This window comes from Prionailurus viverrinus, chromosome X (genome assembly GCF_022837055.1).
Source record: "Prionailurus viverrinus isolate Anna chromosome X, UM_Priviv_1.0, whole genome shotgun sequence".
Classification (NCBI taxonomy): Eukaryota; Metazoa; Chordata; class Mammalia; order Carnivora; family Felidae; genus Prionailurus; species Prionailurus viverrinus.
Window position 1 is genome coordinate 12,590,399 of NC_062579.1, and position 14,348 is coordinate 12,604,746.

The 14,348-nt window shown below is 45.0% G+C and overlaps 1 protein-coding gene across 3 annotated transcripts in view; it reads right to left on the minus strand.

The window, feature by feature from the left end:
• Positions 1-14,348, minus strand: part of SH3KBP1 (SH3 domain containing kinase binding protein 1) — a 334,027-nt gene that overhangs the window by 145,578 nt on the left and 174,101 nt on the right. For all 3 annotated transcript variants that reach the window (XM_047843683.1, XM_047843682.1, XM_047843684.1), the window contains one exon: positions 1,639-1,768. In XM_047843683.1, the coding sequence (XP_047699639.1) occupies positions 1,639-1,768 (130 nt within the window). The remainder of the gene's footprint in view (positions 1-1,638; positions 1,769-14,348) is intronic.

Genomic DNA, 14,348 nt, shown 5'->3' on the forward strand with positions numbered 1-14,348 from the left:
TCTGAAAGCATAGCTAACAATGGCAGGATACCGAGAGGTCAAGGGTCTCCCAAACAGGTTGTCCGATACCTCTCCAGATCTCTTTTTCTGCCTCAGCCAAGGAGTCCCAAAGTAATTTAAACATGCAGAGACAGCGCTGCAGTGAGCAGGGTACCAAATGGTATGCAGCAGCCTCAATATATAAACTGGTTACATCCCAGGCTTTATCAGGATTAACAATGAAAGTGACCGTTTACGGACAGCCTTATATGGGCGAGGTGTTTATGTACATAATTGCCATTAGAACTCATAACACACTCCCCCATGGAAATAATGGTATAATGATCCGATTTGGTCCTCCCTCTTAGAAAGCCCATTTAATCTACAACATCCTTGAGGCACAGTATTGTTATTGTAGGACCCAATTACCAGGTACAACTGGGAAGCAGAGAATCACCTGACCCCAAGCCAGAGAAGGCAGCAGGAGCTGCAAGATGCTTCATTTGCTCCAAAATCACCTCCCATCTTTCCTACCACAGACCCTAGGATGGAACGGAGTTCAGGGGTGGGGTGGAGTGGGGTCCCTGGCTCTGGCAGTGGAAGGAAAGGGTATAGCTGAAGCCTATGAGCCAACCAGCCAGATCTGCTGTTTCTATGAATGACAGGCCATAGGAGCCCACGCTACTGAGAGACCAAGGGAAGAAGGTCACTCGAGCACTTCTCCAGAAGTGGCTTTACCTCCAAATCGGGAACCTGTCCATCGTGCTACTGGTTAAATAAAAGAGACACAACTAATTTGGGAGCACCACTCAAGTCAGATTTTCCCAAATGGAAAAGAAAGACGTTTTAGTATTATTTTGACAGCACTGGGTTTAAAAGGGGAGTCTGCTACCCCAGGGAGTGGCGCACCACTATGACACAGTCGAGCCGCTTACAACATTCACACCATGACCTTGGCTCAAGACGGCACATGAGATACACAGACGCCCACGTAGGAAGTTGGGTTAGCGACTGGGAGAACAAAGCTTCCCGGTCCTGACCTTTTGCTCCATGAGCTGGAAAGGGCAGCAGAGAAGCTGGAGGGAGGAGAGGTTCAGGCCCTGGAGAAAGAAAGACCTGGAGTTCGTTCTCACCATCGCAGAAAGACACGCATGCTCACCCAAGGTGGGGCTGGACTCTCCGCTGTCTTGTCATACTTGTAAGAAACCTGGCATGCAGTCGTCCCGAGCACAGCCCTTCTCACCACCAGCGGGTTTTGTGTGTGTGGGTGTGCCATTTTTCTCCAAGTTGCTCAAGGGACGGTGAGAAATACAGTCTCGTTTGGTTCATTTAAAAAATAACTATCAACTTGCAGGGAGTGACACTTTAGAAGTGTATGGAAGCACAGTAATGGGAGCCAGAGGGGAATAGGACCACGGCATGAAGGCTGACGGTCACTCATCCAGAGATGCACAGTGTGCATCTGCACACTCACAAAGGTGTGCAGTTCACACCTTTACAATGATAACCTACTAAACCACAGGGGTTAAGGCAGCATAACCAAGAGTGTACTCGTGAGCTCCTGTCACTGTCACTCGGCACAGGCTACAGAACAGAGGGGTGGCTGGAGCAGCACCTGTGGGTGCCCGCACTCCCTTCCTGCATCAGGGGCTTCCTTACTTGACTTGGAGAGCTGCTCATCCTGGGAAAGGCCCAGGTCATCCGATTCCCCCGACAGCTCCTTGATGAAGTTGGAAGGAAACATTCCAGTCTTTCCATTGAGAACGCCTTCCCACCATCCTTCTTCTACCTGCACAGATGCAAACACAAGAAGAGAGATGCAGGACTCAGGTTAGACACTGTGGTTCCCAGTCTTCTCTCCCACCTGTATGGTGCACAACGCAGAGCCCACACAGGGAGAGCAGAAGGACCCAGAGTTTACAAGTTAAGAGGGAATGAGATCACCAACCTCATGGAGTCTTGAGATTCAGACTCGGGGTGGGGGGCTGAGCCTGGGGCCCATAAACACAAGTGGAAAATAACTAACACTTCGTTTTGCTAACCTCAAACTAAAATTTGGCATTTCCTTTGCTTACAAAATGTGGGTAACACAATAAGAGTAGACGGACCTGTGACTGGTCACCAAACAACTCATGGACATATTCATATCGCATCACAGATGGTGTGGGTATCTCAAGACATCATTTGCACCCATCAGTACTATGAAGTGGTGATAGTTACCAACCTGCTGGGGACCTTGTTATTTAATGTGTTCGTAGGGAATTATATATTAATTAAAATAAGAAGTTAAACTTAGATTATCATATCAAAATTTGTTTCAAAAATAGCTTGATAGCTACTGCAATGGTTCCCTTTATAATCGTAGGCTTCATTTTTATGCATTTCAAACCATTATTTAACAACTGACCATGGCTTCCCCAGACTACCCAAATTAACTAGATGGCCTAACGAAATCAATTGACAAGCCCTGAGCTACAAACTCAATTGGAAGGGAGAACTCCCTGCAGGTTTCTGAAGGGTTGTAGATAACCCTGAGAAGAACCGCAACTGGGTGAAGAGAGACAGGGAGGGCGGCCAGACTGGAGTCCTCTGGCTGGGAGAGTGAGGCCGGATCTGGGGGAGCAGTGACAGTGCAGAAGGCAGGTATGGATTGGAAGGCCCTCTGAGGTATGAGCTGGTCTTGAGACACCAGTTCGCTGGGACGATCAAGAGGAAGGTAAAAAGTCATTCCAAGATTTTGTGATGGAGCCACTAAGAGAACACCAAGATGGCTTCTTGGAGGAAAGTGACAGAACATTCTGAGAAGAAGCAAGCATTAAGTTACTTGTGTGGGCGATATAACAGAAAGAGACCCTGAACCTTTGGAATTTTTTTTTACCACATGCATATATCACCAATTCAAACTGACAAATACAATTTAACAGCTAAAACAATTAAAACAAAAAAGATAAGGGATATTAGAGTCAAAAGTCCAGTTCGAATCCTACTGAAGCTTAGCAGTTGTCTGACCTCATTCAAATTTCCTACCAAACCAAACCCTGAGTTCCTATCTATACAATGGGGATAATGAATACACTCATTCAGTGTTAAAGACAAATGTATTACGACTCTACACTAAGGACTAGGGACACAGAACTGTACAGGGCATCGCTGTTTTTTCCCTCAAGCAGTTGACAATGTACGAAGGGAGAGAGGGCACATGATCGAAAGAGGGGAGAGGACTGATGTGACAAAAAGCTAGTAATGGGCAGTGGATAGATGGGAAAATGCCATGACTCAGCACAAACCAGACTGGTTACACAAAGTCGAGCTCACCGAGATTTGGGATGCTACAGGAAGCCTTTGAGAAAAAAATAAAAATAAAAATTAAAGTTGGCCTTGAAGAGGATGAATGATAGATGTAAGTAGGAGAAGGGGGTGCGTGAGACACTCCAGAAAGGGGGGAGCTGACAGGACCTGTGCAGTGGAGACAACAAGAATGCCGTTTGGAGCATTTGTTAGGGAACTCATGAAATACAGACTTGCACAGTGGCGATTATATCTGCGTGATCACAGAAATCTTCGGGAAAGCATCCAGACATCCATGTACAACTGTCCCAGTGACTATTCAATACCAAATCGTGGCATTTAACAGCATTTCAGTTGAAACCATTCCACGTTACTATGCCAACTCAACTGATACGTGTTATTCTTTCAAGGAGCTTTTTATAGGATTAGGATGGTTGGGAAAATTCGCCATGAGCCTGAATATAAATAGTCACCGGATTTATAGCGGGGGTCCTTTGTACTTGTCCTGAATAAGAAACCATAAAACGACCTTCTTTCTCCCAGAATCACAGGGCAGGAGGAAAAACCGAGGGCACAGACCACAAAGGAGCAGTCCCTAGCGTAATCCCCGACAGACAGCGCAGGGCAGCCGGGCCAACTCCATTCATTTCGGTTTGACAGTATCTATAAAACAGTTCCGTTCCCAGTAAAAGGCGGCTCCAGCCTGAGATCCCTGAAGGAAGTACTCCTGATGTGTGGGATTGGTCAGCCGCCTGCTGGGAAAACAGGGGTGTCTTCACCTCACCACACGCCCAGATGCCTGTATCCATGTCACGGCACAGTCTGAGAGGAGTGGCCAAGAGGGAAAGAGCAGAGGTCTATCATTAGCCACGCAGGCAGGGAGCGGAGGGGCAATAAAACCACCGCTCACTGCCTGGGGGGTACGCTCCCCATCACTGGCGCCGTGGCAGTGGGGGCGGGGCGGGTTGCCCGGCCCCTGGACCGGTGAGAGTGGTTCAGTGCTATTTCTTCCCTTACCCTGCTGCTTTAGTTGCAAGATCCAGGCTAGAGACGGGGTGAGGGGTGGGGGGTAAAAATGATCCTCACCCTCCGACCATTCCTCTTCAGCAGTATTCTAGAGTTCGACCTCCCATATTGAGATGAGGACACTGAAGCCCAGAGTGATTACATTCATTCCGTCAGGCAAAGAGTAGAGCACAGTACCTCACACTTTGAATAAACGAACAAAACGCCGGGAAATCATTCGAGGAAACCCGCCATGGGGGTCTATGAAGCCCTGGTTCGCCGACCAAAGGACCTGCGCTACTGTGAGGAGCAAAAGGGACAAAAACTGTGGGACGTGTCTTTTGGACATGGGACATGACTGTGTTAGCCACTGTTCTTAATTAAGTGCCGCCGGGCCCAAGTGTGTGTGCCCCTCTCTATCCGACCAATATTTCATAAGCTCCCCGCCCGCGCTGCCCTAGGACCTTGGGGCAGATTCAGTGGTGAACAAAACAAAGACACTGTGCTGGAGAAGCAACAAAGAAGGGAACATACAGACCCTGTGCACCCCCCACTTAGAACCCAAGCTTGCTTATGTTTGTTTGTCTATTTAAAAGAAAGAAATGTAGAAATGTGTCCCTTGGCAATAAAGTGTGGATTGTGGATGTTACCGAGGGCTTATAATTTCTGCCCCAAGGAGAGTAACGAAGGGGAGCCGATACCCACCTTCTCCGACACTAACACACATATCAACGGCCTTCTGCAGGCCTTGGCTCTAGGCTGAGAACAACGCCCACCCCGTGTCCCTGTGACCGACCCAGCCAGCTCCGGAGCCCACGGCTATGTCCCGAGAGCCAACCCCATCTTCGGCCCGGAGCTGGGAACAGGGTGGCTGGCTCCTGGCAGTGTTTGAGAAAGAAACTTCAATGGTTTGTGCTGGGGGCCCTGCAATCCCCACATCTTCACAATCACCAGCCTCTAAGTGGGTTCACTGCCCAAGGAGGCCACTTCGAGCTTTTAGCCCTGTTGGAAGCTGGGGAAGTGGCGGGGTGACTTTCAGCACTTCCAGCCAATTTTATACACATGATCTACATGCGTAAGGCACCAAAGAGGATGCCTGCGAATACAAAGATGACCATGCGGTCTGGGGTACACAGCTATTCAAGAAGAGTTTCCGCTTACCAGCGTTCAAGTTTGACCTGTCAACCGTACTGAGAAAGGGACTTTAAAGTGCTTTAAAGTCTACCTCAGGGTGCCGCTTAGGGGCTGCTATGGCTTTTTACATGCATGTAACCCTTCGTAGCCCACAGCTGGGTGAGAAGAACGCTGGAGGGGTAAGGGTGTGGGAGTCACAGGGGAGGGAGAGGCACACAGGCAAATGAGGTCAGCTCCATCGTTCCAAGAGCCGTTTTACCATTCTTTCCAGGAAGGAAAACGGAAGAGTCAAGCTTTAAGGAAAGGCCCACACCTTAACATGACTGAACACTTCCTCAAAATTTGTTCTGACTTCATAGGTTATATGAATCTATTTCCTCTAGGCTTTCCAATTTGTGGGTGAATAATGGCTCATAATAGTCTCTATCCATCCCTTGTATTGCTGTGTTATCAGTTGTAACCTCTCCTCTTTCATTTCTGATTTTATTTGAGTCCTCTTCTTTCCTGGGGGAGTCTAGCAAATGATGTCTATTTTGTTTATCTTTTCAGAAGATCAACTCTTAGTGTCACTGATCTTTCCCATTATCTTTTTAGACTCCATTTCATTTATTTACGCTCTGATCTTTGTGTTCGCCTTCCTTCTACCAACCTTTCACTTCATTTGTTCTCTTCCTAGTTCTTTGAAGGTATTATGCTAAGTGAAATAAGTCAAAGAAAGACTAATACTATATGATCTCATATGTGGAATCTAAAAAACAAACCCACAAACTCATGGATACAGAGAACAGACTGGTGGCTGGCACAGGCAGGGGCTGGGGGTACGTGAAATAGATGAAGGTGGGCAAAGTGTACAAAATTTTAGTTACAAGACAAATAAATCCCAGGGATGTAATGTGGAGCATGGTGCCTATAGTTAACAGTAGCATATTACATATTTGAAAGCTGATAAGAGAATAGATCTTAAAAATTCTCATCATGGGAAAAAAATGTAACTACCTGTGGTGATGGATGTTAAATAAATCCATTGCTGTAATCACGTCGAAATATACACTACACATGTATCAAATCATTACCTTGCATGCCTAAAACTAATACAATGCTCTACATTAATTATATCTCAACATTTATTCAGAAATAATTAAGTGAGAATTTCCACACTGGCCCTTTCTCCTATCTTTGAGAGGTAAGGAAAAGTATTTTGAAGATGTTTAAAACACTAGAAAAATATTTGGAGAGTTTTTAAGTTTTTTTTTTAATTGAGGTATAATTCGTATGATGCACACATCGTAACAGTACCAGTAAATCGGTCTTCACAAGTGCAAACACCTGTGTCACCCTCACCTCTATCAACATACGGAAAATTTCCATCACTCCAGAAGATTCCCTTGTGTCCGTTCCTGGTCAATCCACCGCCACAAGCAACCACTCATCTGATTTCTATCACCTGATTGATTTTACCTTCTCTAGAACTTCATGTGAATGTTCTAATGCACAGTTTTGCCTTTTGAACATTGCTGAAAAAATACGAAGTGTTTCTAGAAAACACCTTTTTCTATGAGTGGAATTAGTGAAAAAATATTTTTAAAGGAACCACTCCCTGAAGGCATAAATACCTACATTATTTTCCTTTTTAGTTGCTTTAAATAACCATCCCTGTTGATTGGGAGACATAGAAAGCTGGTTATGCCAAATATAAACAACTGTTACCTACGTCCTAAATCCCCACTTCCCCACCCCCCACACTCCTGTGTAGTGCATTGTCAAATTATCTTTCTGGCAAGGCCACAACGTTCCATATACATAGGAAGGTGATTTTTTATCCCCTCGTTCTTCTGAGAAGAAGCCTATTACACATAAAAGGACCCCCTCAAAAGAGAAATCTGCAGAGTAATTCAAAGGGAAATGATTTAAGAAGACGGACAACTTCTATTTAAGACTTCGGCAAACTCTGCCCAATGAGACAGAGCAACATCCATGATGTTCCTCACAGTGGAAAGGGCTTTTGCGGACATCCTTCAGCAAAACTTGACAGTCCTATCCTTCAAAACAGCTACGGGCTTGACTACAGGCCTTCAAATTCCTAAATGACTCTATGCTAAGACCTTACTATCACTCTAGCTTGAAAATATGGGCAAAGAGTAAATTAAGCCAGTAAGATAACCTTTCTGATGAATCAAGATCTTGAAGTGTGGTGTCCTGTCACTATTCCCAGGTGAGAAAATTGTCTGTGGGAATGTGTCAATTTTAGAAAATCTATATGTAATAAACCTTTATTTACTTTTAATGTTTATTTATTTTTGAGAGAGAGAGAGAGAGAGCATAAGCAGAGGAGGGGCAGAGAGAGAGACACACAGAATCCGAGACAGGCTCTGGGCTGTGAGCTGTCAGCCCAGAGCTGGATGCGGGGCCCAAACTCCCGAACTGCGAGATCATGACCTGAGCCGAAGTCGGACGCTTAAACAACTGAGCCACCCAGGCACCCCTGTAAGAAACCTTTAAATGGGGGTACCCCTTTAAAATTTCAGTGTGGGAGGCACCGTCACTTTTATGTCATCCGCATTTGACCACATCGGCCAGCTTCTGCTTCCTATACTCCACACGTGTGCTGGGAGGTTCACAGGTCATTCTGGACTCCAGAGCAAGGCTCTATGAAGATCCCATCCTCCGTATTCCAGACTAGCCCAGCACCTTACACAATACACCCTGTGCTTGCTGAATTAATCCAAATACTTCTCACCTTCCACGTGCCCCATTGTTGAAATTCCTCCTGTTCTAGGAAGCATCTTCTCCACCCTCAGTGAGTGGAGAAGTTGTTAAATCTTTCTCATCTGTCAATGCCATCCTTTACCACTGTAGTACCATCCTGGGTCATTAGTTAGCTTCTTAGCTGTATGCGTCTTACCCTCCCTGACTATACTGAGCATGTGTCGAGGCAGAGATTCTGTTCAACAAATCTTTGAATCCCTGTCTGTCACAGAGAATAAGCACTCAAATATGTGATAAATCCCATAGCTGTGTAAACCTCTTATAAATACATTTAAACTTGCAAACATGTTGCTTTTATACAGCTGTAGCCTGTTTTGTATGCTGATGATTCTAATATAATCACATTTTGTTCTAATCATGGCTTCCCTCACCTTAATATGCTCTATCATCTCTGCACATTACATAATCAGTCATGTCCACCCAAAGTTACTGGGAGAAATGAGCAAAGAGCAGCCTAAGCTCTTTGGGTCCTCGAATTTTAATCAACAAATTTTTATATTAATGTTATCTTTTTTTTTTTTTGAAAACATAACAAACCCTTCTAAAGCAAGGGGTGCGTTAATGGGTAAGAATTTAGGTATGCTTTGATCACCTATTAATTAATCCACTTTTAAATGAACTTGCTTTCGAGGCACCTGGGTGGCTCAGTTGGTTAAGTGTCTGACTGACTTCGGCTAAGGTCATGATCTCACGGTTCATGGGTTCGAGACCCGTGTCAGGCTCTGTGCTGACAACTCAGAGCCTGGCACGTGCTTCGGATTCTGTGTCTTCCTCTCTCTCTGCCCCTCCACTGCTCATGCTCTGGCTCTCTTGGTCTCTCCAAAATGAATAAAAATGTAAAAAAAAAAATTAAATGAATTTCCTTTCTCATGGGCAAGCATAAAACAAAAGGCATCTTTCTTCATATGCAAGTCTTCAAAGTTCTTACACCAAAAATGAAATGAGGATTACCTGCTATTTTGGGTCCCTGGACCCAGTTCCAGTTGTGTGTGGGGGGGGGTGGGGTGGGGGGGAGTGAGGTTTCCCCACACCAACAAGCGATTCTCCAGACATGAGCCCAGGGTTCTACCATTTAACTCAATTCTGACCCTATCTCCCCAGAGACAGCTTCATACCCCACAGGTAAAGAGCTCAGTCCTAGAAGACCGCGCTCTTCCCTGCCCCCAACGTCAGACGCCAGTTTCAAGTCCAGCTTGTCACCTGTACTTCTGACCCACTGGCTATATATCAGAAGTTCCCATGACGCCCACCTCAGGGTCAATTAATTTCCTAGAGCGGATCCCAGAACTCAGGGAAACATCCTACTCAGCAGATCAAAGGCTTAATGTAAAAGTATCTAACTCAGGAACAGCTGGATGGAAGAGCTGCACAGGGCAAGGCACGGGGGAAAGCGCGTGGAGCTTCCGTACCCTCTCCAGGCACCGCTCTCCACGCATCTCCCATGTTCACCAGCCCAGAAGCTCTCTGAATCTGTCCTTTGCGGGTTTTTTGGAGGCTTCATTACACACGCATGGTTGATTAATTCACCGGCCACAGGCAAGGGATTCAACCTCCAGCCCCTCTCCCCTCCCCAAGGTCAGTGGGTGGGACTGAGAGTTGCAACCTTCTCATCACACACATTGGCTCCACTGGCAGCCAGCCCCAGTGCTTAGGTCTTGCAAAAGTTACTTCATTAACATAACAAAAGACACCTTTATCACTCTTTTAGGAAATGTCAAGAGTGTTAGGGGCTCTGTGACAGAAATGAAAGGCCAGATATACTCAGGAACTAACTCAGGAACAGCTGGATGGAAGAGCTGCACAGGGCAAGGCACGGGGGAAAGCGCGTGGAGCTTCCGTACCCTCTCCAGGCACCGCTCTCCACGCATCTCCCATGTTCACCAGCCCAGAAGCTCTCTGAATCTGTCCTTTGCGGGTTTTTTGGAGGCTTCATTACACACGCATGGTTGATTAATTCACCGGCCACAGGCAAGGGATTCAACCTCCAGCCCCTCTCCCCTCCCCAAGGTCAGTGGGTGGGACTGAGAGTTGCAACCTTCTCATCACACACATTGGCTCCACTGGCAGCCAGCCCCAGTGCTTAGGTCTTGCAAAAGTTACTTCATTAACATAACAAAAGACACCTTTATCACTCTTTTAGGAAATGTCAAGAGTGTTAGGGGCTCTGTGACAGAAATGAAAGGCCAGATATACATATTTCTTCTTATAATTCACACTATCATAAATGCCCATCCATACCCACAAAGGTTGTCTGATTTACAAAGTTCTGAAGAATTTGAACAGCCTGTTTAACGCTAGCTGAGAGAAGCAACCTCAGCTGTGGGTGCAAGAAGATGCCTAAGTTTGGGGCACCTGGGTCACTCAGTCCATTGAGCTCCTGACTCTTAATTTCAGCTCAGATCATGATCCCAGGGTTGTGGGATCAAGCTTTGGGCTGGGGCTGAGCATGGAACCTGCTTGAGAGGCTAGTGCGCGCTCTCGCTCTCTCTCTCTCTCTCTCTCTCTCTCTCTCTCTCTCTCTCTCTCTCTCGCCCTCACCCCCCTCTGCCCCTCATTCCCCACTGAGCTCTCTCTCACTCTCTCTCTCAACCTCGCCCCCCCATCCCCCACTTGTGCTCTCTCTCTGTCTCTCAAATTTAAAAAAATGCCTAAGTTTCTTGCAAGTCCAAGTTAGCATCTCTGCAAACTATAAGGCCAGGTTGGGGATTTTTAATCTGAAATTGAAGCCATTGGTCTCCAGGGAGCTTAACTAGGGACCAGTGAAAAATACCTCAAAAACAAACCACAAGGAACAAACCAAACCAAGTTATCTCTGAGAGAGAGACTGGTTGAGACCAAGTTCATCCAACCCAAGAGGAAAAGTGGCTCCTTTCCCAGGCTCTAGATGACATAGACAGGAAAACAAAGAGGCTTCAATGCACTTAAAAAAGAAAAAAAAAAAAAAAAAAAAAAGGCCAACAAGCCAGGTTTGAAACCCCAGAGCCCTCAAATGCCATTTCTCCTGATGAGCTTGTCTATATGCCATCTCTGGTCTTAGAATTAGAATTTCACCTGTATTTATTAGTTCCCTCCACTGTGGACAAAAATGACTCAAGTGTGCATTTACAGTGATTTCCTCAAAAATATCTATACCCAAGAACTCAGTCTGCTCTTTTCCCTTTCGAACTGGAAGCCCAGGTCCTTTTAGGTTCACAGAGATGGATCTAATGATGAGAGCAGAACCAAAGTCTAGCCAGGAGGCAGAGGCATGTTAAGTGCTCTCTGGAGCAAGGTGACTCTGCCAGGTGCACTCAGCCCGGACAACCCTGCTTTTTCCCCACTCCGTCCGGGCTGAGCATTCCAGGCTGGCAGTCAACTCCTGCCAGAGGAGGGTCAGGCTGTGTCTACCCACCTGCCTAAGCCCGTTGCGCTGACTGCTAGCCCACCATTCAGTCACACACACTGCTCAAAAATACCTAAGTGTGAAGAGAAAGTGAATGGTGACAGGGATAATGGCAAACAATCTGAAAGTTAAAAAAACCAAACTGCCAAATCAGGTGTGGACGAGATAACTAGAAGAGAGTGGGGGCAGTGGGCTGTAGAATGTTAGTAGGAGTGTTGTCAATCCATTTAAAAATAAAAGAAGGAAATCATGAGGATGCACTATGGATGCAGACAGGCTAGAACTCAAACCAGCAAACCATATTTAAGGAAAACACCTTGGCCCTATGAGCCAGATGACAAATGGCAGATGAATGCACATTTTTTTTTATTTTAAGGTAAAATTATATAAGATATATATTACTTACCTTAATCAAATTAATTGTGTTAATAAGATATATATCTAATTTAATTTATATCTATAAAATATCATGTTTTAAGATTCTCTACTTGATTCAACCTTTTTCAAAAAACCAGTCCAGGGATGCCTGGGTGGCTCAGTCGGTTGAGCCTGACTTCAGCTCAGGTCATGATCTCACAGTTTGTGGGTTCGAGCCCTGCATCGGGCTCACTGCTGTCAGCACGGAGCCTGCTTTGAATCCTCTGTCCCTTTTTCTCTCTGCCCCTCACCTGCTTGCTCTCTCTCTCTCTCTCTCTCAAAAATAAATAAAACATTTTTAAAAAAAAACAGCAGTCCCTACCTCCAAAAACAAAATCTGAGTTGTCTTGGTTTTTTTTTTTCCTTTGGGGTAAGAAGGTGTGTGTGCATTGTGTGTGTGTGTGTGTGTGTGTGTGTGTGTGTGTGTGTGTGTGTATAGCTTTGCAATACTGTAAAATCAATTAATCAATCAATAAGAATATAACATATTTACATGCACATACACGACATCATCTGTTCTATTTTTACTGATGAAGGGATTGATTGATTCTATAGTATTGCAAAGCTAATACTAGGGCCCTACCTCAATCTGTTCCTGTCAGTGAAGAGCTTTTATTTATTTGGGATGTTTATCTTTAGCTTTCAGTAGAATGAGAGAGTAACTACCCACTGACATTTATACATCCATCATAAAAAGGCATAGTTTATATTATACAGTGACAAGGGCCAAAAATCTGCAGTATTACAAGTAAAATGGAATAATGGGGAATTTAATTTTTGATCATATAATTTTTTAAATATGGTTTAGGGGTGGATGGGTGGCTCAGTCAGTTGAGTGTCTGACTCTTGATTTTGGCTCAGGTCATGATCCCAGGGTTGTGGGATCAAGCCCCATGTCAGACTCCATGCTGACTGTGGAGCCTGCTTGGGATTCTCTCTCTCTCTCCCTCTCGCTCTCTCTCCCTCTGTCCCTCCTCCCCCAGCTCATGCCCTCTCTCTCTAAAAAAAAATAATAAACTAATTTTAAAAAAGTAAAAAATAGGGGTACCTAGGTGGCTCAGTGGGTTGTGCGTCTGACTTCAGCTCAGATCATGATCTCACGGTTCATGGGTTCGAGCCCCACATCGGGGTCTGTGCTGCCAGCTCAGAGCCTGGAGCCTGCTTAGGATTCTGTGTCTCCCTCTCTCTCTGCCCCTCCCCACTCACGTTCTTTCTCTGTCTCTCAAAAATAAACATTAAAAATTCGTTTAATAAAAAATAAAATATGGTTTAGAAGGCCAACCTTTACATTTTGTTTTACATAACTATCATAGGCTACATATTTTTCCTTTTTCCGATTTGCAGCAAGCCCTTCATGAAGCCGAGCAATGAAAGGGCAGTGAGTGAACAGGAGACTAGCACCAAAGGTGCGAAGGGCACCCTGTGTCATCTAGGGGAGAAGAGGAACACCTGCAATCCCTCCTCTCCTTCAGCGATCCGCACCTGCCTTCCCTACAGCCAACAGGCAGGTGAGGGTGGGCACGACTTCCCAGAAAGCTGTTAATGATTCTCCTTATCTTGATTTGTATTTCTTAAAACATTATTGCAACACTAAAGAACAAACCATCTTCTGTGACACAAGCATTTTTTTTAACCAACAGTCTTTAAAAAAAAATTTTTTTTTAACATTTATTCATTTTTGAGAGAGAGAGAGACAGAGCACGAGCAGGGGAGGGGCAGAGAGAGAGACGCACACAGAATCTGAAGCAGGCTCCGGGCTGTCAGTACAGAGCCCGACTCGGGGCTCGAACTCACTCACTGCGAGATCATGACCTGAACTGAAGTCAGACGCTCAACCCACTGAGCCACCCAGGCACCCCCACAAGCATTTTCAATTATTATTCCCTTTCAGTCTTTGATCACATGCATGGAGATATATTTTACACAGCTGTGTCCTAGTGTATGTAAGTTTGTGTCCTGATCTATTCATTTATTTTGTAAAAGAATCTTTTCATACTTCCATTTACTTATTCAGCAAGCATTTATTAAAGTACATATCAGGTTTCAGGCACTATTCCAGGTACCATGTATAGAAAGATCGATCAAAACCAGATCCCTGCTGTTGAAAAGCTCTCAGGTTAGCAGAATTTAACAGAAAATCACAACACAGTATTGTAATAAATAAAGATTTAAAGGCCTCTTGGGTTTACCATCTCAATCAATGTCTTCACAATCTTCTAGCTGGATAATATCACTTAATTCACATAACTATTCCCTCTCTTGATTATTTTTCATTATCACAAGCAATTATGCGTTTCACATATTTTTTTTTTTCTGCTAACCATTTTCTTTGGATAAATTCCCGGGAGTAAGATTACTGGCTCAAAGGTTGTTAATT